This window comes from Azolla caroliniana, unplaced genomic scaffold (assembly GCF_043228905.1).
Source record: "Azolla caroliniana isolate FFs.n. ecotype wild unplaced genomic scaffold, voAzoCaro1.0.p SCAF_1, whole genome shotgun sequence".
Lineage (NCBI taxonomy): Eukaryota > Viridiplantae > Streptophyta > Polypodiopsida > Salviniales > Salviniaceae > Azolla > Azolla caroliniana.
In genome coordinates, this window is record NW_028230436.1 from 11,684,660 (window position 1) to 11,712,529 (window position 27,870).

Sequence of the window (27,870 nt, forward strand, 5' to 3'; positions counted from 1 at the left end):
CTCTTTTCATCAACTAAACTTACACCCAAGTTTTCCCTTGAGAAGGTTGGCTAGCAATTTTCTAATGTGTCATCCACCAGAAGTATATATCAATTCACAATTTTTGAAGAAAAGCAAAAGAGCATTTCAACCGATGCATAGCTTAACAATTGCGGAAAGGGATTTGGCTTTGGAAAAAAATCGAGCGAAGCCTTATTTTGAGTTCCTCATCTACAAAGACCTATTAAATATCAAAGCTCATAATTTTTGTGGAAATATGGGAGCCTTTTAAATAGGCTGGCTTAAGCTATTAACATTTGAACATACGGAGGATGTAAAGGCAAAAGAAGAAAACTCAAAGCTATGAGTGAATACATAATTTACCTTTTAGTATATACATATATCCCCATCCATATCTTATCTTTACATGAGAAGAGCTAAAGCATGGTGGACATTAGCATCCAACCACGAAAGGTCTTGCTTTTGGAGGATGGAGAACATATTCTACGTCTAGAGGATATACGTACTAGAATAGATGAGATAGATTTACATGGGGAATGGCTTGATAAAACTGAAGGTTTCACATAGAAGTTCGCAATGTTTGAGTTATCACCTACGATTATTATGATCGTAATAATCGTATGCCTTTCGCGAACAAAAGACAACCTTTCCAGTATACGGAAGCTCACTTCAGCTCTCCTGACATGCATTTTTTTGGCGCATACGTGAGGCCCACGAGTCATTTCTCCGTTCCTTCATGAAGCTCCGAAGCTTAAGCTCAGAGAGTTGGATCTCCCAATGTGACCTCCAATCGGAAGGCTGTGCCTCCTGAGTAACACAAGAGAATAAAGGAACCATTCAAAAATTATGATGGGACCCAGACACTCAATTCTTTCTACAAAGTAAGCTCTTTTTTTTTTTTAAGAAGGAGAGTCCTCCTCACATTATTTCTATTAGGAGAAAGAAACTATACAATACTAGGATGGACTGGATCGACCCCATTTAACTAAATGTCAACACATTATTTTGATTACAAAGTTTTAATAGTCTCCCATGGCTTGGCTTGCTTGACACCTTATTTCTAATTCGAAAAGTTGTAAGGCACCCCGAAAGGATCGGACTCCTTATCTGCACTCCAAATAAGAGTGCTTTCATATGGTCGCGGTTCTTTGAACACATAGCCTTGCTCGTACCTAAGCATATAAAAATTGACCACCATGTTCCCTAAATTTTTACTAGCTTCCCAAAATAACCCTAAACCCACTTTCGGACACTATGTGTAGCTACCCATGGTTAACCAAACCTCTTATCTCTAATTCTATGTGCTAAACCATGGTTAACATTTAGAATAGCATCATAAGCTAACTATGGTTAGTCCAACCAAGTAACCTTCACACCTATGTACTGTCACTGGTTAACTCAACCACTTTGACCTTCAAACTCTATGTGTAGTTAACCATGGTTAACCTTGACCTCATGTGCTAACCATAGTGACTGAACCTTCAACATCTATGTCCTAGGCATAGTAAAACCCAACCATTGAACCTTCAATCTATGTGCTTGGCATGGTAAAACCCAACCACTTAACCGTAATCTCTATGCGCTAACCGTGGATAACATTCGAATGGCACATGACCTAACTAGTAACCATGGTGAAACCAATTACTTATAATAACGCTCTATGAGCTAATCATGGTTAACCCCACAATTAACACCAACTCTATGTGGAGCCAAGTAATTTTCAAGCTCGACATCTAGCCAACCATGGTTAAATGAAACCCATTAACCTTTGATCTCTTATTTGTAGCTAACCATGGTTAAAGAAAGAACCCGAATTAACCTTTGATCTCTTATGTGTAGCAAACCATGGTTAGACTCCAACCACCTAAACCTAAATATAACCTCTATTAGAAGAAGCTAACCATGGATAACCAGAAACTAAACCTTAACCATTAGAGTCTGACAGAAAACCGATCAATAGGAGGAGAAGGAAAAGAAGTAAAGGAATGGTACCTTATATATCTTTCCTGTGGCTCTGCCCATACTCGTGGCATGATCGTAGATAGCTCTTCTTCTTGGGTCAGAGAGGGTTTCATAAGCCTCTTGTATTTCAATAAACCTTCGGGTGGACTCCTCTGTTAGATGAGAGGAGCAGACATCTGGATGATATCTGAGAGCAAGCTGCCTGTATGCTTGCTTTATATCAGAAAGACCCACATGGGGCGGGATCTCTAGCAGGTCATAGAGTGTTGAGGAGGGGGAGGATCGAGCACACACCAATCTCATGGATTGGTCCTCCTTCTTCGTCTTCGTCTTCGTCTTCTTCCAAGGGGAGGTGTTGGTATGTGCAGAGTGAAAGAGCTTCGTATCAGAAGGAGAAGAAAAGGAGGAGGAGAAGGAGGAGAAGGGGATAGCGTGTGGGAGAGAGGAGGACATCAGAGAAGAAGAAGAAGAAGAAGAAGAAGAGGAGGAGGGGGAAGGTTGAGAGCTCTTTGTTTGGATCACTTTGGTATTAAATATGTATGTAAAGGCTAAAGCCATTCCTCGCTAGAACTCAATTCACTCACTCTGACTCACCTTTACCTCACCGAGTCAAAAAGCATCTTCTGGAGAAAACAAAAGGAAGACCTCCTATTGAGGCTCAGGCTCTCGGTTTAGGCTCAGGCTCTCGGCTCAGGATTTCAGCGGCTTGATCTGATTTTTACGCTCTGGCATGCTACTATTGCCATAATGCACCCCTTTTTTTTAACCCATCAAACCATTCACCCAACATTGTATAAACACCCGGCTTTCCGAATTCGGGCGTTACCTAGATAGAGCAACCAAACTCTCGATGCACATTCTCTAGGTATGGTTAAGAAAAGATTATTGCCCTCGCAACATATACATGGCATAGAGCGATCGTTTTGCATGAAAAGAACGTCGAGCCGCATGAGTTTTTAGCTCGCGGAAAAATAGGAGGTAGTGTGTATTTCACTGCGAAACAATGTGAGAATCCGCCATTCCAAATAGTCTTTATTGCATCCAATTTTCAAATAAGTTATAGGTTCTATTCGCACGTAATGGTTGAACAACTTTGAAAGTATGCCTCATGCATGCTACTGTAATGAATGAAGAGACAAATATTTGTTCAATATGATTACTCCAAACAAAAACCATTTTGTGCCCAAAGCATTGACATTTTCCGTAGCCATTTGTAACTTCCAATTCCTTCAATGGCAAGTAAATATTTTGTGGTGGAAACTTCTAAGAAACTTGACACCTTTTTAGTCATGCTCATCAACACAATATATACTAGAGATAGGTCATTAGGGGTTCTAAGTCAGGGTGATGCTTTTGTTTTCTTAATGTAATATATCATTAGTAACTACCAAAAGGTGTTTTGTCATTGTTATTATTACCATTTAGCATGAGCCTTCAATGTTTCTAGAGAATAACACATTCGATGAGGTGTGTTTTTCAACATCTTGACACTTGTTGAAGCCATTTCTGTTTATGGATATTATGTTTTGTTTAATAAAACTTCCAAAATGGAAGGTTAAACAAGAGAAAAAAAACTTTGTGGCGGAAAGGGTTACATAATCCAACTCGAGAGGCCATATATTTATGTTTTCATGGAGTGTCTCATTTTTGTCAACATTGTTATCTGTCTTTGCTCTACTCAACGAGAAAGCTAAATCGAAATGAAAGGGGGGAAAAATCTTAGTAGATGGTATTGCGTGTGTTTAAGCCTTATCGTTCTCGTTATTCTTAACCACTAACTCTCATAGCATTGTCCCACATAAAAATCCACCTTTTTTAAGAATTGTCAATCCACACATCCATCTAGTTCATGCATCTTATATGGTCCATCTTGTTGATCCCTTACACTATTTCCACAATAATTAGTTTGGTACGCATCGTGATCTTTTATTTTTTGTGGTGTCAAGAAAATTATATTATGAATTATTATTTGATACCCTACATATACAAATGGACCATAAGGCAATATGAATCCTCGTTAATTTTGAAAGGAATGTGAGTTGCATTGGAAGTCAAAGCAAAGAAATATCATAAAAGAGTTGCACAATAAGGAGGCCTAACTTATTTTCGTAAAGATAAACCCAATTCTTTTGTGTGGTAACCTTCTCAAGGGCTACATATGGACATTCGAATATGACAAAAGACGTTCTCATATGGGTTTCTTTTGTGTGTGTAGTTATGGAGAAGGATATGAGCAATATACTTCAACATTCCACATCTCTGATTACGACAAATTTATGGGTACATATATCTACAAATGTTTATTTTTGCTTGCATGTATGGATATCACATCAATTGATGGATAGGCCATTTTCTATTTTCCTTCTTAATATCAATATGATGATTTTGAAATATTTTCCGACCTCATTGATTCCCTTTTGTACAAAAATGAGTCATCTCTTCTACAAAGGAAATAGGAGGGAACAATGCACCTCTCGAGTCTCTCCCCTCTTCATTTCTTCCAAGATTTGCATGATTACTTTAGTAGTTCAATACTAAGAAAGTTTACCACAAAAGTTTGTCCTTAGACTTGAGTCTTGATTAACAATAACTACCATACATACCAATTTACCTTTTGGGAAAGTTTCACAAAAACCATCCAAATTTTGAAGCTCACCAAAGCAATGGCATTAAGACGTGCATAATGATTATGGAGCCAAAAGGAAATGCTTGTTCACCTTTGGACCATTCGAATGCTAATAGGCCCCAATCAAGCTTTAATGACCCTAATCATCCTTGTAATCAATTGCTATTAGTAAGTATGGACATATATAATCAACCAACAATCATCATGACAATCAAGTAGAAATCCCCACTATTTGAATCCCCTTCACCCAAATTCAATGCGATTATAATCTACCACATATCCAACAAAAAGAAAAAGCATAAACATCTCAATAATTTGTCATTTTATGTTGAATCATATTATTATTTTTCCCATGTCACAATAATATATGAGTCATGTTTGTTTGTTTTCTTCTATGTACTTATGTACATTTATTAGAAAAAGCTATCTTTCTTATGCTCTCTCTAGCTAATTACTTGGGAACTTATATTGCTACTCATCATAGAGGTACTTTATTCAACGAGATTGGTTGCATGAGTTTTTTGGTGGCATGGCACAAATAATGATGGTAAAAGTAGTTTAAACTAATTTGCCTTTTTCTTTGAAGAATTTGAAATAGTTTTCATTTTTGGAAGCTTTTATGATTTTTCGAGTATATGATTTGAGCCAACATTGTCCTATTTTTTTATCAATTGTTGCATATTTTTGTTGTTCTTTTGGAAAAAACAAACAATTGAACATGAAAAAAAGTTAAAAGACGGGAGAAGCTTTGAAAAATAAACATCCCCCTCGATTCTTCATCATTGGTAAATCTCAAAGGCGTAAGCAATAGAGACATTTTGTCAAGCAATCACGATCTGCAAACATTTACATTTGCATGCACTATGAAGAAGAGACTCAAAAAGTTCTTGAGTCCCCACAAGTGTGAAATGGAACAAAAACTAATGCAATCAAATTTTAAATAAATATAAACCCAATAACTTGGCTTCTCTTAGAGGATCACTCACTCTGTCTGGCTTTTCGTAATTAGCTTACCCTAATGGCAAGCTATTAGACTACTAATCGTAGTCTCAATTACTACATATATATTCTATTAATTTACTAAATGCCACTATGGAATGCAGTGGTTGAACATATGACCTTCTTGTTTCTTTATTGTCTCCATCAAGCAAAATTACCAACGAAGCTACATCCATCTAGTCTCTCTCTCTCTCTAACCAATTGAAATCATGGCCATGGAAAGGGGTCGTCAAATACATGCTTAAGGTTCGAAAAAAGTTCCTCAACTCAACTTCCTAGAGTCGCATGGGAAGCAAACTAAAAGATCCAAAATACACTAGAACATAAAATTTTGCGTTCTAGAGTCATAATGTGGCATGTTCAAAGGTAGAAAACAGGGGAAAAGGGGATAGTCACAAAGTTTGAATATGTACATACCAAAAAAATACCTAATGGTTGTTGCCATTGCAGAATTTGAATCTTCACCATCACAATTATAAAGGAATCTTGAGAATCAAACTCAACTTCCCTAGGGTGGGAACACACCTTAGGAATAACCAAATGTGTGAACATCCCACCACTTTGTATCATAACTAACGTGTCATAAAGTTAAGTCCTATGACACATAGTTACGAGGTAGTTAAGTCTACACCTCCTTCCCAATAGGTGGTTGTAGTGAGAGAACATAGAGAGAAGGTGACTACATAAGCACCTTCTCCACTTGTTGTTGTTGGTTGTTTATTCTATTGTTAATGTAACAAATTTATTGTTTTCTGTATACGTTGTGTTTTATTTCTCTCTCTCTCTCACACACACACATCTCTTCCGCTGCACAAGATCACACCCAATTCTTTACATGGTATCAAAGCGATTGGTAACTTGATCCAAGCCCGCCTGCGCGTGTTGTGCTTACGCTGATGTTCACGAAGAACCGACTTATCGTTGTAGCAACAACCCTGCACAATTCGTATCACAAAGAAGAAAAAATCACAAGTTGACCACCATGAACACTCAGATTGACAACTCTCTCCCCAATGAAAAGCGGGACAAAAACAACTTCATATATTGGAAATACAAGATGCACCAATACCTTGTCAACCAAGGTTATTGGAGTTATATCGAGGGAGCACAAGAAACGCAAGTCAACCCAACACACGCCGACTACCCAGCATGGGAGCAAGTGTCAAGCCATGTGTTGTATTACCTTGCATCATGTGTTCATTATCACATGTTCGACTACATTCGAGAGGCCAAAACGCCAAAGGAGGCGTGGGGGAACCTCAAAAAGATATTTGTGGCCAACACAACTGTATGAAAACTTCAACTTTGTTAGAGTTGAACAATATCCAACCGAGGGATATGTCAATCGACCGCTACACCTTGAAGATCAAGGATTTGTGCGACTCCCTCGGGTAAATCAATGTCAACATTGATGACGATGAAATGGTGCAAATATGCCTCAGTGGCATAGCACCACGGTTCGGCTACGCAATAAGGTCGTCATCCTCACAAGGAGAAATCGTCCTTCCTTCTTTGATCTCCAGTCGATGCTACTGGTCGAAGAAAATCATGTCCGAATAAGGAGCAATGCCCAAGAAGGTCACATGCCCTATTCGAACTCGGATGGAAGAAGGGGACTACCACAAGAGACATGACAACAATTATGTCAAGATTCAAACTCTTGACCTCTTGTATTATAGTCAAGTGTTATATAGTAACCACACATTCAAGTACATGGTTGTGCTATGTATATTTTCGTAGATTATCTATTCACATTCTAGGAGTTTTTAGAAAGTTCTAGAACTAGAAGGTTCAAGAGGGTTCTAGAATATTCTCCAAAATATTATAATCCATGTACTTCAACTCACAGTATAAATACTTGTAACCTCCTCGGTCCCTTTCAAGGGATTCAACACCAGTCATTGACACATCAATCTAGTATTCTCACTTCGCCTCATCTTTGTCTCCTTGACCTCTATTTTTGTCTTCATGCTCTCATGTCGCTCACAACATCTAGAGTTCCTAGCCTTGTCACATCTAGCTCCAAGTTCATCCGTCACTCGTAGCCCCATCATATGTGCTCCGTCCTTGTTTGCGCTTGGTGTGTCTGTGCCAATTCGAATCCCTTCCAACTGGAAGCATCACCCGTATTCGTCATCACCCTTGATTCTAGAGTTACCATCATCACCGTCCTTACTTCCAGAGTTACCGTCATCAACATCCTTGTCTTTGACATCATCATTTTCAGCACATCTTCGCCCAACCTTCATCGTCATCAACATTACTTCACATGATCTTTCATTATCATCATTGTTCCGCTCTCCTCATTATCATTGTTATCATTTATAGGTATCATTTTGCATCATGATTTTGGTGAGGATTGCTTTCAATCGCTCACCTTCACAGTTTCGTTGGGGGTTACAACCGCTCACTCTCCTGGTGGGGATCAAATCATTGCTCACTTGCACTCCATTTTCATTTTAGTTAAGTTTCACACTACTTCCTGTTGGCGAGGACCGATTTTGATCGCTCACTTTCTCGTTTCAGTGGGGGTCACAATCGCTCACTTTCTTGGTGGGGATCGCTTTGGTTTCTCGCTAGCACTACCGTTTCTACCGTGTTTTGGGTCAACGTCGACTATTTACCCTCTCATAATAGAAGAAGTCAAGTTGACCGCTTCACGCACTCCTTCACCCATTTGTGTTCTAGTTCTCGATGAGGACCGCATGATCGCTCACATCGTTCGTGTTCCAGTTCCCGATGAGGACCGCATGGTCGCTCATGCCCGTTCGTGTTCCAGTTCCCAGTGAGGGCCGCATGGTCACTCACTCCCATTTGTGTTGTAGTTTTCGGTGAGGACCGCATGGTCGCTCATGCCTATTCGTGTTCCAGTTCCCAGTGAGGGCCGCATGGTCACTCACTCCCATTTGTGTTCTAGATTTCGGTGAGGACCACATGGTCGCTCACTCCCTTTCGTGTTCCAGTTCTCGGTGAGGAACACATGGTCGCTCGCGCTCATTCATGTTTCCGATGAGGACCGCACATGGTCACTCATGTTCCGATTCCCAATGAGGGCCACACATGGTTGCTCACACCCGCTCGTGTTCAAGTTCTCAGTGAGAACCGCATGGTCGCTCACTCTCGTTCGTGTTTCTGTTTTCGGTGAGGACCACATGGTCACTCACTATTGTTCGTGTTCCAGTTCCCTCACTCTCGTTCATGTTCCAGTTCCTGGTGAGGACCGCATGGTCACTCACGCCCTTTCATGTTCCTGATGAGGACCACACATGGTTTCTCATGCCCACCACTTCTTGTTCACCCCTACACCATGCTTTCGAAAAGGCGCCCGTAAAGGGGAGGATAATGTCACAAGAGACATGACAACAACTATGTCAAGGTTCAAACTCTTGAACTCTTGTATTATAGTCAAGTGTTATATTGTAACCAACACATTCAAGTACATGGTTGTGCTATGTATATCTTTGTAGATTATCTATTCACATTCTAGGAGTTTTTAGAAAGTTCTAGAACTAGAAGGTTCAAGAGGGTTCTAGAATATTCTCCAAAATATTCTAATCCATGTACTTCAACTCACAGTATAAATACTTGTAACCTTCTTGGTCCCTTTCAAGGGATTCAACACCAGTCATTGACACATCAATCTAGTATTCTTGCTTCGCCTCATCTTTGTCTCCTTGACCTCTATTTTTGTCTTCATGCTCTCATGTCGCTCACAACATCTAGAGTTCCTAGCCTTGTCACATCTAGCTCCAAGTTCATCCGTCACTCGTAGCCCCATCATTTGTGCTCCGTCCTAGTCCACACTTGGTGTGTCCGTGACAGGGACATGATTGTGGAAGAAGAGGCCGATTCGGCCAAGGATGATATAACCAAGAACAACCCCATTTAAACACAACTTCTACTACCAACAAGATGTCTCAAACACACGAGGAAGAGCGTCTGGAAGAAGGGGGGGGGGGCAATCATGCCGGTCATGCCGGACCAAGCCGACAAAACAACTACCAATGTGGATATTGTGGCAAATTCGGCCACTATAAGGCAAAGTGTCAAAAGAAGAAACGTGAGTCAGCTTTCACAAGCCGACAACTTACCAACTTTACCTCAAACTCCGACTACGATGCTCATGGCAGAATGTTTGTGATGCAGCATAGCGCAAAATCTATGACGGCCTCCAGCCCGACTAGTACGTCCAACACAGAAGATGTATGGTTTGTCGATTCGGGCACCTTGGACCACATGACGCCTCATCAAGAATGGTTTCGAGACCTGAGAGAGCCCGAACGACCAATCTATGTGGAAATAGGGGATGGTACAATTCACCCCATTCAACATGTCGGCAATGTCCCATTCGGCGAAGAGGGCAACCAGACCTACATCAAGAATGTTTTGCATGTTCCAACAATAATGAAGAATCTAGTCTCGATTGGCCAGATCATGGAGAAAGGCATGCAAGTCCAGTTCAATCATGGAGGTTGCATCATTGAAAAGGAAGGTTGAATTATTGCTCGCAGACGAAGAGAAGGCCGGATGTTCATTCTCGATTATCACGAGATGGAGTCGACAATGTTTGCTAAGGGCCACAAAGCCGACACAGACATAGAGTCATAAAAGGATCGGCCACATCAATCTTCAGAAACTCAAAAGAATGCAGACGAAAGGAACTGTCACGATGGGCAATGGGCAACGATGATGTGATGGAGTGTGCTTGACATATACATACGTACATAGATAAGATACATATATCAACATAGTATGAACCATACTTACCATACGTGCATTCGCATTTGAGAATGTTTCAATCATTTAAGTATGGTAAACACCCTCAAAGTATGGTAAATACCATACATTTGTATTCATTATTTAATATAAGGTTTTTTTTTTTACAAGGTAAGAAGGTTAAGGTAAACAGTGTAAAAAAAAAAAACATAAGAATGATTTTATAACATACGCATTCGTTTGCATTCATATGAAAAAGACTGTTTGCCAATGCATTCGAGTATATTACTTACTTACTATGCATATATGTATGTACTTAAGGGTTTGGAGTGGGGTAAGGAAGGGGGGGGGGGCATTTGTAGAAATAAAGAAAGTGCGAGGGCATTTCGGGAAATAGCCAAAACCGAATTGATTTGTTATGATTTTAGTTTTTTCTTGGGAGATCAATCATTCGATTTGATGTGTTCGCCAGCCTCAGTGTGAGTGTGCGTGTGCGCGCGTAGAAAGAAAAAGAAAGAGAGAAAGAGAATAACGGAAGCGGAAGTCTTGCCTGCTGCTGCTCTTCTTCCTCTTCCTCCTCCTCCTCCTCCTGCTGCTGCGCGGAAGCTCAGAAAGAAAAAGAAAAAGAAAAACCAGGGGACGCAGTGTCATTAGGGTTACTTCTTTCATCGCAGGGATCAGGAGTTTCTCAATTCATCGACGAAGTCATCAGCGTTACTCACTTCTTTTCTTTCTTTCTTTCTTCGTCTTCATCTGCAACTCCGTCTTCGTCATCGCCGTCCTCATCTTCTCCTTCTTCCTCTTCAGGTTAGCTTTCCATGGTTCCTTTGTCTCGTTAGTTCCCCCATTCTGTTTGCTGTGCTGGAAAAATAATACGCAGAAGTTTGTAGTTTTTACTTCGATCTGCTATTTCAGTTAAGCTTTCCAAGGCTCCCTTTTTTTTGTCTCTTTTTTTCTCATAATTCTCGTTCTTTACTGTGTAAGGAGAATGCACACTTGAGGGAAGCACAGGTAATCTGATTTGATTGATTCATTCTCTCTTTCCGTGTTTGTCTTTGTTTCCTGAGTGATTTGTGCTTCAGGTAAGATTTCCACGGTTTATTTTCCTCCCTAATTCTCCGTCATTACTAGGTGGGAGCAAATACGCCAATAGAGGATCACAGATCGTATGTTTTCATTTCATTTATTTTATCGTCTATTCTTATATGTACCTCTCACAGTTCAGTATCATCATCGTCGTCATCGTTATCATCTTCTTCTTTAGGAAATCCTTCTGCGATTCTTTTGTTTCTTAACTCTCTTGCATTGCTAATTTAGAAAAGAGAGGGAAACACACATCACGCATTTTAATTCTGCTTCAGGTAATTCCCCCTCTTCATGCTTCACGGTCTTCCTTAAATTTCCCCTCACTATATATAGAAAGAAATGCACTAGAAAGAGAAGCACATATCATCTGCTTTCTATTTCATGCTCTCTCTTTCTACGTTTTGCTTTGGTCACTGAATGATGTAGTCATCTTATTAGTCTGCTCCATCCAAACTTTCCATGGTTGCTTTTCTTCATTAGTTCTCCTTTGGCTCTCTTGGAAAATAATATGCAGAAAGAGAAGCACATATCATATGCTTCCATTCCATCATTTTTTTTTCTCTTTGTGTGGTTTTCGTTTATTCCTGAGTTATACCATTTTGTACAGGATGAAGTATCAGAGGCGGCCGCTAGTTTCTCCCTCAGATAGTCCAGATCGATTCTTTGTATTCATTATTTCTCTTTTTTTTGTGTTTTTCTTTTAATTCTTGAAGAATGCGACTTTTAATGAAAGATCAATCAAGATGATATGGAAAAATCAACATTTGTTGTTTCCACAGACAGTCTGTACGTAACAAAGATATATTGTTTTTTCCATCGTTGCGGTCTTTTTCTTGTGCATTTCTTTCGTCCAGAGTGATCATCATTTAGGTCAAGAATAAACGGATGTTCAGGCTATTTGTTTCGTCCGCACATAGAGTGTACTGATTTCATTGTTTTCCTTTCTACGTTCTTCTGGATCTAAGTGATTGTGCATTTATGGTTTACAAGAAAAAGGGAAAATCAGGCTTCCCACATCTTTGTCAGACGCTCTATACTTTGGCAAACTTATTTTGATTATTTCTTTCATTTTTTCTGTGCTTTGCTGTGCTTTGCTGTGGTTCCTGAGTGATTGTGCATTTAAACCAAGAAGACCTAAAACAGAAGAATAGATCGGTGCTGAGCTTTCCATGCTTTCGTATATTCCTTATTTCTCCTCCTTTACTGTGTTGAAATATGCAGAGAAGCACACATAATCTGTTTCATTTATTCATTCTCTCATTCTGTGCATTTCTTTGTCTTCTGAGTAAAGAGTTATTCTCTAAATCAGCTAACCTAAATAAATGTTTTTTCATAATTTCTGTCTCTCTTTTTGCGTATTACTTTGCTTCCTGCTTGCTTGTGCATGTAGCCCAAGAGGAAATCAAACTACACTAGTCTGTTCTTCAGCAGCCATGGATAGTATATACCCTTTTGTTCATTGCTTCTTCTGTGCTTTTCTTTGGTATCTGGATAAAAAGAACCAGATAATTCAGGCTGTCGATTTCTCCCTGTGATGTTCTCTATTTCAGTGTTTTTTTTTGGTTCCTGAATAATATGCTTTCCCGTCAAAGAAGTAATGGAAAATTGAGATTGTTCATTTTATTCTCAGATGTTCTCCACTTCGGCAAGCAAAACACATCAATTTCAAATACAACTCTCACTTGCATGATTAAGGAGAACTTATCACTTGTTACATGATGCCTTGTAGTTGCAAGAGGTCACTATACCTGTTCAGGCTTGGGAGGAAAAAGCATATTTTCTAAAAGGTAATGAACATATATCTCAATGTTCAATTCAAGGGTATACAACATCTCATAATGTAGATGCCTTCATATTTGAAGGTGCTTCTGTTTATAAAATCTCATAATATGAAGGTTTTTGTACACATATTTCAAAATTCGAACATAGTTTCCGTTTGATGAAGTTCAAATCACTCTTAAGTCAGGATTTTTTTGAACATTGCTGTCCAACAGGTAGAAGAACTGTTAAAATTAATATAAGATTTTGTGTCCAAGCTAGGAGAAAGGAATTCATACTGTAAATTTGTGAATATTAGACATGGCCCAACCCTCTGTTGCTTGATACAGCTTTGCTCGTTTAAATGGATCTTTATTCTTTGTACAAATATGTAGTATGTCTATGATGCTGGGCACCATGAGTCCAATATATACTTCTGGGGAGGCCACACTCCCTCCCAGAAGATCCATGGATTTGTGGATGCCTAATATGTATTTTTGATTCCTCTATCCAGTAGTATTCCTCATCGATAAGATGATTTAGCAGGGTCTATATAGAAATTGTGAACTGGTATCATGTTACTTGGGAACTGATTTAATTCTTTTTTTTGTGAACTGCTGGAGCATACTTTCAAGGTACACTAGATACGGTATTATTCACAGATACAGTGGTATAGTGTCGGAACGAGATGGTATAGTTTGGGATTGAGACTGTAATTTGAGTATATGAACCTATTTTCTAGTCTTCATATATTGCTCAAGTTAGGAAATGACAATGACCTGTATGTTGGCTGAGCGTTTCGTTTCTTCTCGACATCCATCAATGGCATTATAATTCTTCTCCTTGGCTGCTTGCGTGCTCTACCATCTTGATCATGTAGTGAATACCTTTTTTGTTATTCTCATTGTGCCACCTATGGGGTTTTTGCATCCTTAATAGAGTAAGATGATAGTTTTTGGTCATTTGAAAAAAGAGTCATCTACCGCATAAGCTGTCTTGTTGCTACCTGAAACCTAGTCGGAACAAATGTTTTTATTTACTTGTGAAAGTTTCCAATACTTTGCAGGTAGATATAGCGTCTGAAGGTTAGTATAACGCATGGCACACAGTTCTGGGTGCTTTGACAGTACCCCATGTCAATGGTCTTCACCACCAAAGCCATCAGTCTCTGGAATTAGTAAAACAGTTGGTTTTAGTAATCCACTTGCAACAAGTGTGATTGATGAACCAGAACATCCAGGAAGCTCCAGTGGTCCACAGATGTCCAACAGAGTTCTATCAACCAATTATAGAGATTCAAGTCCTGTATCTGCTAACCATCATCCTCTCCTTCGAGTTGGAAGCCGCTCCAAACTTGAAGCTTTGATTACACCTCCGGCTGCAGATGCTGCAACACTGCGCAGGAGTGTGGAATCCCTACAGCTAGATCTCGAAGCACACATCGAAAGTGAACACCGATTACAAGGCATTAACCAGGAACTCCGAGACAGGTGCATTTATATATTACCATATTAATTCAAACCAATTGACGATAATTTTCGTCTCAAATTCTTGTTAAGTTTTCAAAAATTATATGCTATTCAGCTTATGTTTATGTTTGTTGTAAAGGCAGACTTGAAACATATATGAAACAGAACCATGAAAATGTTGAGCGCGCAGAAGCTGAGTTCAACACACTCCATGAAGACATGGAAAAAACACTGGAATTGCAACGCCGTTTGGCCGAAAGGTACATCCATAAGGTGTAATTGACCTTTGAAAACTAAAGTTGAAAGAGAGAAAGTAATATGCACATTATAATTCAAATCTTGACATCTAGAATTCTATGACGTGGCTGCTGCACACTTGCAAATCTTTATAGAAAGACTATATTCTGATAAATAAATCATGATGCTAGAGTGAGCTCTTGATCTCTTATGATAACTAACTCAGATCAGCATCACTTGAGACGGAGAAAAAGCAACTAGATCAAGCTTTGAAAACAAAAATGCAAGAATTTGAAGAGGAAAGATCACTGCTACAAGCGCAAATTGCAAAAATGTCAGAAGATCTTCAAGTGCGGATAAATGCACAAGTGAAAGTTAAGGCTATCCAGGTGCACTTATTTCTGAAAATGTACTAGTAGATGAAAGTATATTATGATATTTTCGAGATGTTACCATGGGTGTAGTGTGGGCATTTTATAGGTTGCTCCTTCTGTATAATTAAATCCTGTTGTGATCCTGATATGACACAATCATAGATTGACACATGCGTGATATTCGTCATATTCTCCATGCGCAATATTCTCCATATTCGAGAATACAAAATGGCCCCAAGAATATTAAAAAACCATTCGTTTTGTAAAATAAATATAAAAAAATTATATATTTATTTAAATAAATGTATTTCACCAAAAAAAACAATTATTTATTAATAGATTATAGTGTCAAGAGAGTTTATGAAACTTATTTTAATTAATTAATTAATTGTTTAAAAACGAATATTTTAAAATTTATTATACAAATATGATTACTAATTAATATGAACTTTGAAGATATGATTAGTTTGAAGTACTATTTTTAATTTTAAGATAAAAATATCCATAAATTTTGAGGAAATAAAAAGTGAGAAATTAATGAGCCTTTATTTTATTTTATTTATTTATTAAAAATAAAACGAATACTTATAAGTTATACATTTATTATAAAAATTTAGAATTGTCAAGTCCCCAAAGTTCCTCTTTTATTATCCCTATTTATTGTTAAGTTCCTTTCTTTTTATCCTAGGAATTTTTTTAATTTTTTAATTTTTTTTTTTTTGGGAGGGGGGTTTAAACGAATACTTGACTACCCATTCGTATTCGTATTCGTTTGCATTCGAATGGGAAACCCGACGAATGCGAATATGTCAATCTATGGACACAATATGTCCTCTAGCCTGCAGAACATAGATGCATCATAACATCAGCCAGTAATTTCTGCTTTTTATGGTGGAAGGGAAGTAGATAAGCTACTTTGTTTAGGTTCTATAGTCATCTAAATGTGAGATATAATGCACTTAGCCAATGGTCATAAGTGAATAAAATTACATAACCCAAAGATGCGATGCTGTGTATCTCTTTTGGGTGACGTTAATGAAAAATCTTTGTGACTACCATTTTGACAAAACTGTTATAACCAGTACCTGAATAACCTAAAGTTGATGATAATAGTATTAAGTCTATGCATGTTGATGTGTAGGCAGAACTTGAAGCTACTCTAGCTGCAAAGAAGAAGCTTGATTATGAGCTCCAGGATAGTATGGGTAAAGCTGAGTTCCTTAGATGCAGAGTGGAGAATTTGAATTCTGATCTTTCCAAATTTATAGCAAAGGTAATAAACAACTTCTCTGTATTTCAAGAAATAACTGAATAAGCAAGTTTGTTGTTGAAGCCTAGAGTCTGGCAGCTGGAAATGAGCTTGTTTATTGAATTTTATTTTTTGACCTGAACTGAAGCTTCGGCATTTTATAACATGGGCATGAATGTCATAGTGTAACACATAATGTTTTGATGTTACTTCAATATGGAGATGTTGTAGTATTTGCACATGTTAAATGAATCCCCTTTCTTGTTTGTTCCTTGATTTAACTTTGCTTATTGTCACCACCTGGAATGTTAAATATTCCTGCATCTCCAAAGAAAGGAAATGTGCTAGATTAAAAACAAAGGACACTCAAGTTGACTTGTTACTACTTGAAGCAGCATATCTTTAATGATGCCATGGTTTAGTACAATTGAACCCTGGAAGGTGTAATTTCGCTTCCACATATTAGGACTGGGCTATCAATATGTGAACATCAAGGAATATTCATGCACTTAGAATAATAACCCTTGGTGTTGGCCTACTTTTGATATGGTTGCTCCAGGTATTATTTTTAGTATGCAGCATGTGAATCCTAGAAGTATGGCATAAAGGGAAATGTCGTTGAACAGACTGGGCATGATACTTTCCGCTTCTGGAAACATTGATGTTTTCAAGGCTTATCTGTTCATGCTGTTAAAAAATACCATATTCCACTTTATAATGAGAAACAGGCTAGCATTTTGGGTCAGAAGGGTATCTGTCGACTTTCCTTTTGGGTTTCTTCTAAGTTAGTGAAACTGAAACAGGAGAAGAAGGATCAAATTCTGGAACGAACTCATAGGAAATGTCTATTGAGAAGATGTTATCACGCTCTTATAGAAGCTGTTAGGGAACAACAAATCTTGGATGCGAAAAGGAACTCAGCCATTTCCTTTGCAAAATCAAATTGTTGCAGACGTGGATTGTATTTCTTGCAAACTGCTGCATGTCGTTCAAAACAGATACGCCTAGGATACAATCGATATGCTCAGGTAATACATTTTTAGTCATTTGAAGGTAGTTTTAATGTGTTGTTCTGTTTTCGGTTCTAAGTTGCGTCCTTCAGGAATTCTTGATGTAAGAAAATTGCTATTCTATGTAGGCATGCTTGGAAAATTGTTTCCGCGCTTGGAGATTGTACTACATTTCTAGCAAGAAATATAAGCAAGCCATACTAAAAAGACAGAAGACTTGTATCTATCAAATGTTTTCTAACTGGTGGGAGACTCTACAGGCAAGCAAAATGACTGAGGGGGAAGAGAATCGTCTGACATTAAAATCAAGGAACTTCCGGTCAATGGCTCTTAAGAGATGCATGTGGAAGCATTGGACAGGATGGATTCAGCATTGGGTAAAGCCTTCGCGAAAGAAACTCAAATATGCTAAGGTTTATCTAGAAAATCTGTTATTTAGGCAGGTCTTGTCCTCCTGGAAATTCTTTGTTCGTCTAAGGGAAATGAAACAGCTCAGGATGGTTCAAGCATATACTCATGAAAGGATATGGTGTCAAAAGCGGGCTTTTTGCAGGTTATGATTTTAGAGTGAAAGTGTATTAATACAATGACTCTCTCTAAATGAGATACTTAAATTGATTTGGTTTATTATAGGTGGAGAAAATTTGTGATGTGTAAATTGTCAGAAAGTCTAATGGATCTCAACAGTTTGCAATTTCGAAAATCACAAATGTACATCAAGTCTTTCAAAGGCTGGTCATGGTATGTTCAACACAGACGCCAGAGGCAGACATCAAAAGTTTTGGCATTCAGCCATTATCTCAATGTTTTGCAAGCCAAGGTAATAAATGTTTTGTATTCTTTTTAATGAAATAGTTCACATCATGAAATTGAAGTCAATAATGTGGTCATACTAGAAAACTTGTAAAGTCATCATCTTATTCTTTGTTAACTTTTAAGACCTCTTCAGTGAAACTGTCTATTTCGTTTTTATTAGGGCATTGAATCGTGGAAAACTTGTGTGAAACAACAAGAAGCAGAAGCCAGGGCCTTGCAAGAAGTAAACCGTGCCTTGATAAAGGCAGCAATGCTCCTTTGGCAGGATTTCCGCTCTCTAGTTTCTATGAAGTATAATCCAAAACTCCAAATAGTGTCAACAATTTAAATTATAAAATAACAAGCCATATAGAACTTTGATTGTACATACAATTTTCCTAATACATTAAAATATTATGTTTTACATTTTCTAATTTTCTTCAGCCATACAGTATTTTTTAGGGATTTTCTACTCCCATTGAGATTTCCCATCACTCTCAAATGATTCGTGATGATGACAGCCATTGCTCTTTGTCATGGACATCTGTCATACCAACTGGGACCAAGAATCTGATGTGCATATCTTTATAAGATCAAAGCCATCATTACATGACATCAGATATTCCCTGTTTGCTCCATTGACCTATTTATGTTGGAGTACTTTATGATGGATATATTCAGAAGCAGCTATTTCAGTTTCCTTATTGGATTTCATGACATCTTGTTTTACAAAACTAACATGGAAATAAAGTTTTCTTCTACATTAGAATATTATGTTTTATATTTTCTAATTTTCTTCAGCCATATAGTAATTTTTATGGATTTTCTCCTCCCATTGAGGTTTACCATCACTCTCAAACGATTCGTGATGATGACAGCCATTGCTCTTTGTCATGGACATCTGTCACACCAATTGAGACCAAGAATCTGATGTGCGTATCTTCATAAGATCAAAGCCATCATTGCATGGCATCAGGGATTCCCTGTTTGCTTCATTGACCTATTTATGTTGGAATACTTTATGATGGATATATTCAGAAGCAGCTATTTCAGTTCCTTATTGGATTTCATGACTTCTTGTTTGACAAAGCCAACATGGAAATAAAATTTCCTTCTGTTCCTTACATTGACATGTGTGTGGGAAGTGTGTGCATGAGCTTCACGTGCTTTTCATAACATGATTTCAACTCTTCTAGATCTTGTTTAATGTTTCGATCATACCTTAGTGGCATAGTCATCATCATCCATATACCAGGCCTCCAACCATCATCGCTTTTGTGTATTTTCCCATCTTCATTTTTCCTCATCAATCACGGAACTCAGGCTGGAACACAAGTGGTCATGCTCATCAGGTGAGCAGCTAATGACTGCTGAGAGGGAAGTCATATCCATGGACTCAGCTCTACAGGATGCCCAACTGCAGGCAGAGAGGCTGGAACTACAACTCCATTGCAGTCTTTTGGGATGGTGCAATGCCACTTTCTGTACCCAGGACTCACATTGCATCCACATCTCTACCATAGTACTACTTTTTCCTCAAGTAATCTTCTTCTGAATCAGTGGTGGTGATCACCATTAGATCCATGGTGCAATCTGTTTGATCTGCCACGTGGTCTATCAATCCAGCTTTATGAATCCCTTTGATACACTGTTGTTGTTGAATTGGAATTCTTCAAGCTTCTCCTTACGGCGGGTATTAGTGTTAAATCCTATTCTGACTCATCTTCCCTTCCATTGAGTTAATTTATTTGTTGGGGATGATTTTTTACTCAGCTAGCTTATGATTGTCCCAGGTAAAGAGTAAGAGTTGCATTCTACTCTCTAGAAATTCTACTGTATCAAAACCTATTCTTCCCAGAACAATCATTCAAACTGAATAGTTTGAGAGAGGCTTTACCGTTTAGTATCGTCCCTCTTTCTATTACAGGAATCTATCTGTATATGTATCTATATCTAGATACATATTGTTGAGAGTCACATTTGAAAGGACCACATTGATCCCCAAAAAATGCGTCTACAGGCAGATTCTCTTGAGGCTATGCAACTTGAGAACACTCGGGTGCCAATGTACTTATGCACAGCCCCAAGAACTGTGCCCCCAAACTATGGTGATTCAATACGCCAGTCACACCCTTCTTCTTGTGTGGACTGAGCCTGCACAAGTCAGAAGATTGGAAAAATATGGGAAAACGACTACTTACAATCATTTCCACATGATGAGAAAAACTTCCATACCACTCAACATAGTTAAAAGCTCAGATGGAAACACCAAGGAGCTTGCCAAAATCATGATTGTTGGGGCTGCTACTCAGTCTAGGCATCACTATCCATAACTGGCTCTTGCCTCATCTATATGGCTAGCAGAGAGGTGAAACAAATTAATCATAGATCAGAGAAACATGGGAAGTTCACTGTCTTTGATGATTATCTGATTGATAAGGAGAACCATCTTAGTAGCCTATGAAAGAACCGAGTTGGGAACCATCCCAATAGTCATCAAGGAAACATGTAATTAGTGGGTTTCTTCATCTACAGATATCATTGTCCATAATTGGATATTGCCTCATCTACACAACTACCTGAGGATGGAGAAACAATTTCAATTCTAGTGATGTGGCACAAAACTTGATTAGTGTTCGTTATTCATGATTAAAGGAATTCGTCTTGGTTATGTCTCACATACCAGTATGATCTTTTAGCGTCGTTATATTTTCTCCGTTTCTTTCTTAATTATAAAACAGATCATAAGTTTTATGATGGGCAATGAGACTTAATCTTAGATTACATTTGCTGCTGGACTTGTCATAAAATGATATATGCTAACATCAACTGCTAAAATGTAGTAAATACCTTAACAAATCGATGGATGGGCAATATAACCAATCAATAGATATATAAATAGGTTTTATTTTCTTTATTCAAGGTCGGTCATGACCTATTGTACCAATGTAAAACATCATTATGTAGTTTGTGTGGAATTAGAGGCTTACACAAAGTATATGATATCACGCATGCAGATTTGAGATGAGTGATTTGTGACATAGGTTTACATATCTGCAGGAAACAAAAATTGAAGATGGCAGATGTATTTAAAGAAAGGCAACTGCGTAAGGTGGGGTCTTTTGGATCATGAAGCTAACATTAGTAGACTGAAAATATAGAAGGTCGTTTTGTAATTATTTTGTATTACACCATTCTAAAGTAATTGATGTGTAGTTTTAATCATTAGATTACAATCTCCTGAATGGTATTATATGTATACATATGCAAATTTACATGGATTATTACTGTTTTATAAAAAATATGTAATGATGGACAAAATCAATTTGTATTGCTCAGTGTTAGTTTATCTGTAGCATTTCTTGTACGTAAATGCTGTACTTCATATCGAAGTACAATTTTCATCTGACATCCAGAGTTGTCACTTATGTTAGTTTAGGAAGAGTTGACGCCATGTGCACATCATGTGTATGTGTAAGAAAATAATACATTTTCAAGGCTTTACTGAAGTCTCTGCATGAAATAAAAATAGGTGGCAAAACAACTGCTGCTATTTTGGTGGGAAGATATGAAATGGAAAAGAAGTACTTCCCATTTTATTGGTGTCATGCAATCTCAACGAAGGCGCAGTCTTCTCAAAACTGCGTTTTACTGCTGGATGCATTTTACTTTTGACAGTTTGCTAATCACAAATGCTAAAAGTCAAAGTGAACTTCTTGATGCCAAGGTGATGTTTGTTGCAAGCTCAAATTTATTTATCTTTTCTAATGAAGAATTTGCTTCTCAATTTAATTTCCTATTCCAATGAAGGTAGTACATGAAAAACGTTTCTTACATTTTCTTACGAGGGATCATTGGTGCTATGTGAGACTGTGTCATTGTATACTGGTTTAACACTTAAATGATATAAGAGTCAAACGTGTACACCTTCAGAAGTGTTTTGTAATTGAATGAGTCACACTCTTTTAGAGTATATGAATCAAAAGTGCTTCGTAATCCCATGTGAATCAGCAAGGACTGCCATGCAAGGCTAAATACTCCCATATAAAGGATGAGCAATATTAAGTGAGACAAGAGTTGTGTAGGTCAAGGGGTCAATGTTGGGTTTCCTCAGAATCATTTCCAAATTCCATGAGTGGCAACCTTTTAGAGTAGCTTCTTCCTTAGACCTCTCATGTGGGTATAGTTTCTTACATATATATGCTCTAAAGTAACAGTAATTAGGGTATTCTATTGACAAGGTCTTGTTACATTTACTTATCATCTGAGAAGTTGGAGTAGCAATCCTTCTCTATCATGGCATATATGATACTACTGATGTTCTTATACCCATGTCAAAGTCCTTACTTATGCTATGAGTAACAACACATCTACATGTGATAATTATCTCTTCAGGAATGACAAAGCTCATTCATATTTGTTGTTATTACATCGACACCAAATACAATGGGCATATCACCTTTCTTTACGTCTTGTTTCTGAAACTGTCCTAAAGTGTATAGTTTGTATAAAGTGTAAGCCCAAAATGAGTACTAATGGTTCATTATGATCAGGATGCATCGAAATGCATTGTCTTCTTACTCTTTTTCTAAGAGAGGGATTCACTGGTTTTGCAGGCACAATATGAAACACAAAAGAAACAAACAACAGCAGTTGATGTGGAAAACCTTCAACTTATTGATCGGTTGCATGCCATGTCATCTGAAATAGCGCATTTAAAAATTGCCATTTCTGAGAAGGGACGCCAAGAAGAGGATTTGCATCGGTCCCTTGAAGATACTGCGACTATTGAAAGCTCTATGAAGGCAGAGCTTGAGCAGCAACATATTCATATAGAAGAACTTGAAATGGAAACCATAAAATTGCAGGTATATTTCGTGGTTTGCTGTAGTAGTTTGATGTTTTATTTGTTTGTGAACTAAAATGGAGTGAATATTTCTGCAGAAGAAGCTTCAACTCCAAAATGTAGAGGATAGTGTTGGTGAGGCTCAACATGGTGCAGTCATAGGTCGCTTAGAAAACACCATCAAAGAGTTGCACACTCAAATTGAACAGAAATCAAATCAAATAGAATCCTATGCAAAGGTTATCTTTTGTTTTCTCCCTTGTTAATTGATTGACATAGATGAGATGGTCTTCCACTATGTGTACATTTTTGTCTACATTATATTTATAAATTATAATTAACTGTCAAAAGGCAACAGCAATGGTGTAGAAGTCAGAGTATTTTGAAGACAGAAACTACAATATATCTAGGTTGAGAATCTTTGATGTTTAGATGACGAAATTCTTTAATCACATCCTAATTGTATTTCTATTTAATTTTTTCCTGAGTTAATTTTATTTTGGTTTGTGTGTTCAAAGACAGACAACATTTTATGATGTAATCTCTTCTTTGGTCTTTTAGGCCATTTTGCCCTCTTAAAAGACATCAATATATCTTTCTTTCTCCCTTTAAAACATGTAGTTTCTCTCATCAAATGGAAATGTGAAATAGAAAGTACATGTGATTAGTTGGAATAATCAAGCAATGCTTGTGTTGATAATTGCTTGCAGACACTCAAAGATACAGCAGAGAAGCTAGAAGGAGCTTCCGACGAATCACAAGAACAACTTAGCAATGCATTCGAGATTGCTGCATCATTAAGAAAAATCCTTGACGATCGTGAAAGTCAATTTGCTACCGTTGAAGGAAACCTTCGAGTATGATTTCTCAAGTATTTATGAACCTTTATCTAGTTTTATGAGAATCATTCTTCATACATACCTTTTTTATTATCAGAGGAGAGAGCTAGAACTTGGGGAAATGCAACGGAAACTAGATCTTGCCAACAATGCATTTTCAGAAACTATAGAGACACGCAATGCCAGAATACGGGAACTGGAAAGCAGAATTTCTCAAAAGCAGAATGAAGTAAGTTAATCTTATTTCCTTTTTATCATTTTTTCAGGAATAATGTTCTTCATTCAACTATACAGGCACGAGATGCACACCGAGAAATGCAAGATTTGCGGATAGCATTTGATGCCAAAGAATCTCTTGTAAGACGTCTGGAATACGATACAAAGCTGAAGTCAGGTATGCATTATGATAAAAAGATTTGATATCATGTTGACTTATATTCTATTCTAAACTGACCATTGGTTTATTGCAGACAGGGATTCATCAAGGACAAAGACTTTTGTCTCCAGTTTGAGTTCATGGTCATCATCTGCTAGCCAACTTGATGCCATGTCAGGATTTAGGAGTAATGCACATTCCATACAGCTGGAATCAATGAAGCATGTATACATGCAGACAAAAGCTGCATTAAATGAAGGGAGAAGCCCGGAGCACTGCCTTTCAGGTTACAGATTATCAGCATTCAAAGTACAGTCTAAGACACCTTATGATCGGTGGAAAGTTCATGGATTATCATCACAAGACGACACAAAGTATAACTGTCTTTCTCCATACAATTCTGGTAAGGATCCTGCTCAACCAAAGTGTTTAACAGATTATGGTAAAGGCCCAGAAGATGTTGCCTGTGAACATACCGACAATGAAGGAGAGAATGGAAGTGCTATGAATCCCCGAACTCAAGATTCATTTCCCCATCTAGGGCATCATCAACTTCTAGGCTCTGGATATTCTCATGATGAAAGCAGCAATATGAACATCACTGAACGGACTGCCTTTCCAATTGTAAGACCCATGTTGAAGGAAAGAAACAGTTCTGGTGCCTCATCACCCTCTATGACAAACCTGAAAACCCAGGATGTTTCAAGGTCATGTAATGATGCTAAGCAATCAAAACCAGAACTTAGCGAGTCAGCTAATATCAAGATATTCCTAGAGCCGGTTGACAGCTTGCATGTAGAAATACAGCAATTGCAAGCTCGAATATTGAACCGCATTAAGGCCTCTTCAAACCTAAAAGTGATTACAAATATCTCTTTCATGTCATTATAAATCTGTTTCAGCAGGTGATCCTCCAGTTGAAAAATTCTAATGTGATGTTTGAATTATTTGCTTGATACCAGGATAGGGAAAGCTGAAGTGGAGATTTATAACTTCCTCAAACAGGTAATAATGCATTAATGAAAATCTTCTTTGAATTTTGTGTTAAAGGTAGTCATTTTGCTGCTTGAGCCAGATGGTATTATATAGCTGAAGGTGGTTTCCATTTTTCATGTATGATTGACAGCACCATGTATCTCTATCTCTAAGTGTGAGTGTGATGCAATTGAGTGTGGGTGGTTTCCATTGTTCATGTCCAGGCTGAAAGTGTGGGTGTGATGCAATTGAAGATCCCCACACATCAGTTCCAGGATGAACAAGTATCTCTGCCTTAGTTCCAGATTATTCCTTCTCTTTGATACTCTTGTGTTATCCCCTTTTCTTAGGTAGTAGTGCTCCACACTACTTAATAGAAGGTGACTTGTAATCCTTAATATTTAGGGGGAAATCAGCTTGTCGTTAAATCAGCTGCATTATTCTTGGTGTTGAGTTATCATGTGAGGTCAAAAAATCATGTGTATCAAGTATTCAGTCACATTATTGGAAGTTGAACTTTGGTTACACGACAATCCATAATCAATGTCGACAGCAAGATATATGAAATCCACATCACTATGTTCAAATGCTGCTTTCCTGCATCGTCAACGTTCTTTGCTTAATTATTAGAACGAATAATGGATCTGGCAATACCAATTTGCCGTGCTGGCCATCTTCTTTGATTCTAAACCCCAAAACATAAACCCACCTTTGGAGTAGTCAAGGAAGACGCATTCTTTTGACTTAGCCTCTTTGTTCACTCATCGCATGATATATGCTTTTAGGGTGGTCAACTGGCCTTCCTGTCCAAACCTGCTTGGGAACCTTAAAATTGATGGCCGAGCATGGGAACTGATAAATCAAATGGGCGGCTGTGCTCACTGCCTTCATCTAGATCCTGTATTGAGCCTCTACAGTGAGCTGTTTACAGAAAGATTATTTTAGTCTCTGAGCGATTCCATTCTGTTGTAGAGTCCTCCGCAAGCAAATTCTAGAAAGGTATTTTATTTAAACTTCATCTTTCTGCCCGTCTGATTTTTAATGGGACACCTCAGATATTTGTAGAGTAATCATTGATAAAACTAAATGAATAGGAGGAGCATTCAATTGTTGCGAATTGGCCACATCCTTGGGAGGGAGACTATTGTTTCCAGCAGGAAGATTACAAGTGACGTACGAGAAAACTCTCAATTCACGGTCAACCTTAGTTCTCTAATCTTTCTGTTTCTATGCGCTCTCAGACTCGGCTATTTGTTAAGCACATCACAAACACTCAAGATAACTTATTCCTTAATCTTTTTCTCTTGTTCTTAGTGTTGACTTGAAAAGGAATGCCTACTTATAGGCCTTAGAAACATAATATGCATGAGATATCTCTTTAACATGCGTAAGATAAGCCAAACTGCCTTATATCCGTTAGCCTGCAGTGGTTTACTCCATATAAAAAGACCCTTGGTTAATTGAAAACATATTAGGAGCATCAACTAACAGGTGTCTACACTACTGTAGTGTACATGATGATTAGGACGACCAATGCATCAAACTGCCACCTTTAGTAGTACATGAGGATTGGGATGACTAGAAGAGATGCTTCCTATACATTACATCGAACATGCTATATATTGCGATCTATGCAAGTGAGTGTATCAAGGGGTGGATTGGGGTTTATCTGGTAGAACCTTCATGCTCAAAATAATATACACATGGGCAAGCTTCTGCGTAGTTATGTATTGTAGTTATGTATTGTTAGTCGAGCTGGGATTAGGGGCTTCTATCTATTGACTGTTGTAGGTTGAACTTAGAACGTCAGGTTAGGACCTGGAATTGGTTTGTCCAGCACTTACAATAGTAAATATGGGTTATAGGGATACGAGATACCTGTGGTAGGTACTAGTTTTAATTTGCTGTTTGTAAAGTGTTTAGTGTTGTCTCCTCTAATTGGTTCTTTTGGAATTATGAGAAGAAACTAATATGGTCTTTTGGTTAATATGGCAGGTAAGCTATGAAGAGCAGAGCTGAAGACCTCATATATCAAAGGAACCAGATAGTGAAGTTTTTGATCTTACCCAAGCTATTCCCTCTTTTCAACCCATTTTGTACTCGAATTTGAAGTTGATATGATGCCTGATGTCGAGGTTCTTGTAACATTTTCCTTTTGTATAGTAACATTGCCTTGTTGACATAGAGGATAGTTTATTGACATGGATTATTCACATCTAATCCATAGGATTTACTGGTTGTAAGATATCACATTCTGATCAAGGTTTGTACCCATATTGATTTATGGGGTTGTCCTCGTGACATGGATTATTTTATTTATATATAGACATGCCGTGATCAACTCCATAAATTGGATACTTGTAAAAACAGCACCTTCTGGGTAACAAGGTTATACTTCAAAAGTTGAGATACTTTGCCCCGTCTATGTGGTCTCCCAGTATATGAAAGCAACCATGAAATGAAAATTAGCTTAATGCTAAATATACTGATCATCAGATAACAGAGATGATTTGTTATTGTATCTTCTTAGATGTGCAAGGAATATGTGGTAAT

The 27,870-nt window shown here is 37.9% G+C and overlaps 2 protein-coding genes across 3 annotated transcripts; one reads left to right on the forward strand and one right to left on the reverse strand.

Moving 5' to 3' along the window:
- Positions 1–343: 343 nt before the first annotated feature.
- On the reverse strand, positions 344–2,520 carry LOC147868992 (chaperone protein dnaJ 20, chloroplastic-like). Its single transcript, XM_087329032.1, has 2 exons — positions 1,993–2,520; positions 344–807 (listed from the first exon to the last, which is right to left on the reverse strand). The coding sequence occupies exons 1-2, from the start codon at positions 2,518–2,520 to the stop codon at positions 670–672; spliced, it is 666 nt and encodes a 221-aa protein (XP_087185158.1). The 3' UTR covers positions 344–669.
- Positions 2,521–12,986: 10,466 nt separating this feature from the next.
- Positions 12,987–27,842, forward strand: LOC147868993 (uncharacterized). 2 transcript variants are annotated; one of them, XM_087325578.1, is made up of 20 exons: positions 12,987–13,176; positions 14,214–14,637; positions 14,760–14,876; positions 15,080–15,242; positions 16,369–16,500; positions 17,280–17,504; positions 17,615–18,039; positions 18,120–18,306; positions 18,463–18,593; positions 21,342–21,393; positions 21,814–22,008; positions 22,898–23,149; positions 23,226–23,366; positions 23,838–23,984; positions 24,064–24,195; positions 24,261–24,360; positions 24,437–25,200; positions 25,305–25,347; positions 27,313–27,333; positions 27,366–27,842. In XM_087325578.1, the coding sequence occupies exons 2-18, from the start codon at positions 14,246–14,248 to the stop codon at positions 25,317–25,319; spliced, it is 3,570 nt and encodes a 1,189-aa protein (XP_087181704.1). In that variant the 5' UTR covers positions 12,987–13,176; positions 14,214–14,245; the 3' UTR covers positions 25,320–25,347; positions 27,313–27,333; positions 27,366–27,842. The 2 variants fall into 2 exon arrangements, with proteins under 2 accessions (XP_087181704.1, XP_087181712.1); XM_087325586.1 differs by lacking the exon at positions 12,987–13,176 and having other exon boundaries at positions 14,496–14,637; positions 14,756–14,876; positions 27,313–27,842.
- The last annotated feature ends 28 nt before the right edge of the window (positions 27,843–27,870 follow it).

Bases quoted from the DNA above. Each gene is read 5' to 3' on its own strand.
- LOC147868992 (XM_087329032.1), bottom strand. From the start codon at position 2,520: ATGGCTTTAGCCTTTACATACATATTTAATACCAAAGTGATCCAAACA. The intron at 808-1,992 runs GTACCATTCCTT...TGTGTTACTCAG, and splicing joins CCACAGGAAAGATATATAAG to GAGGCACAGCCTTCCGATTG.
- LOC147868993 (XM_087325578.1), top strand. From the start codon at position 14,246: ATGGCACACAGTTCTGGGTGCTTTGACAGTACCCCATGTCAATGGTCT. The intron at 16,501-17,279 runs GTAATAAACAAC...AAACTGAAACAG, and splicing joins TTTCCAAATTTATAGCAAAG to GAGAAGAAGGATCAAATTCT. The intron at 23,150-23,225 runs GTATATTTCGTG...ATATTTCTGCAG, and splicing joins TGGAAACCATAAAATTGCAG to AAGAAGCTTCAACTCCAAAA.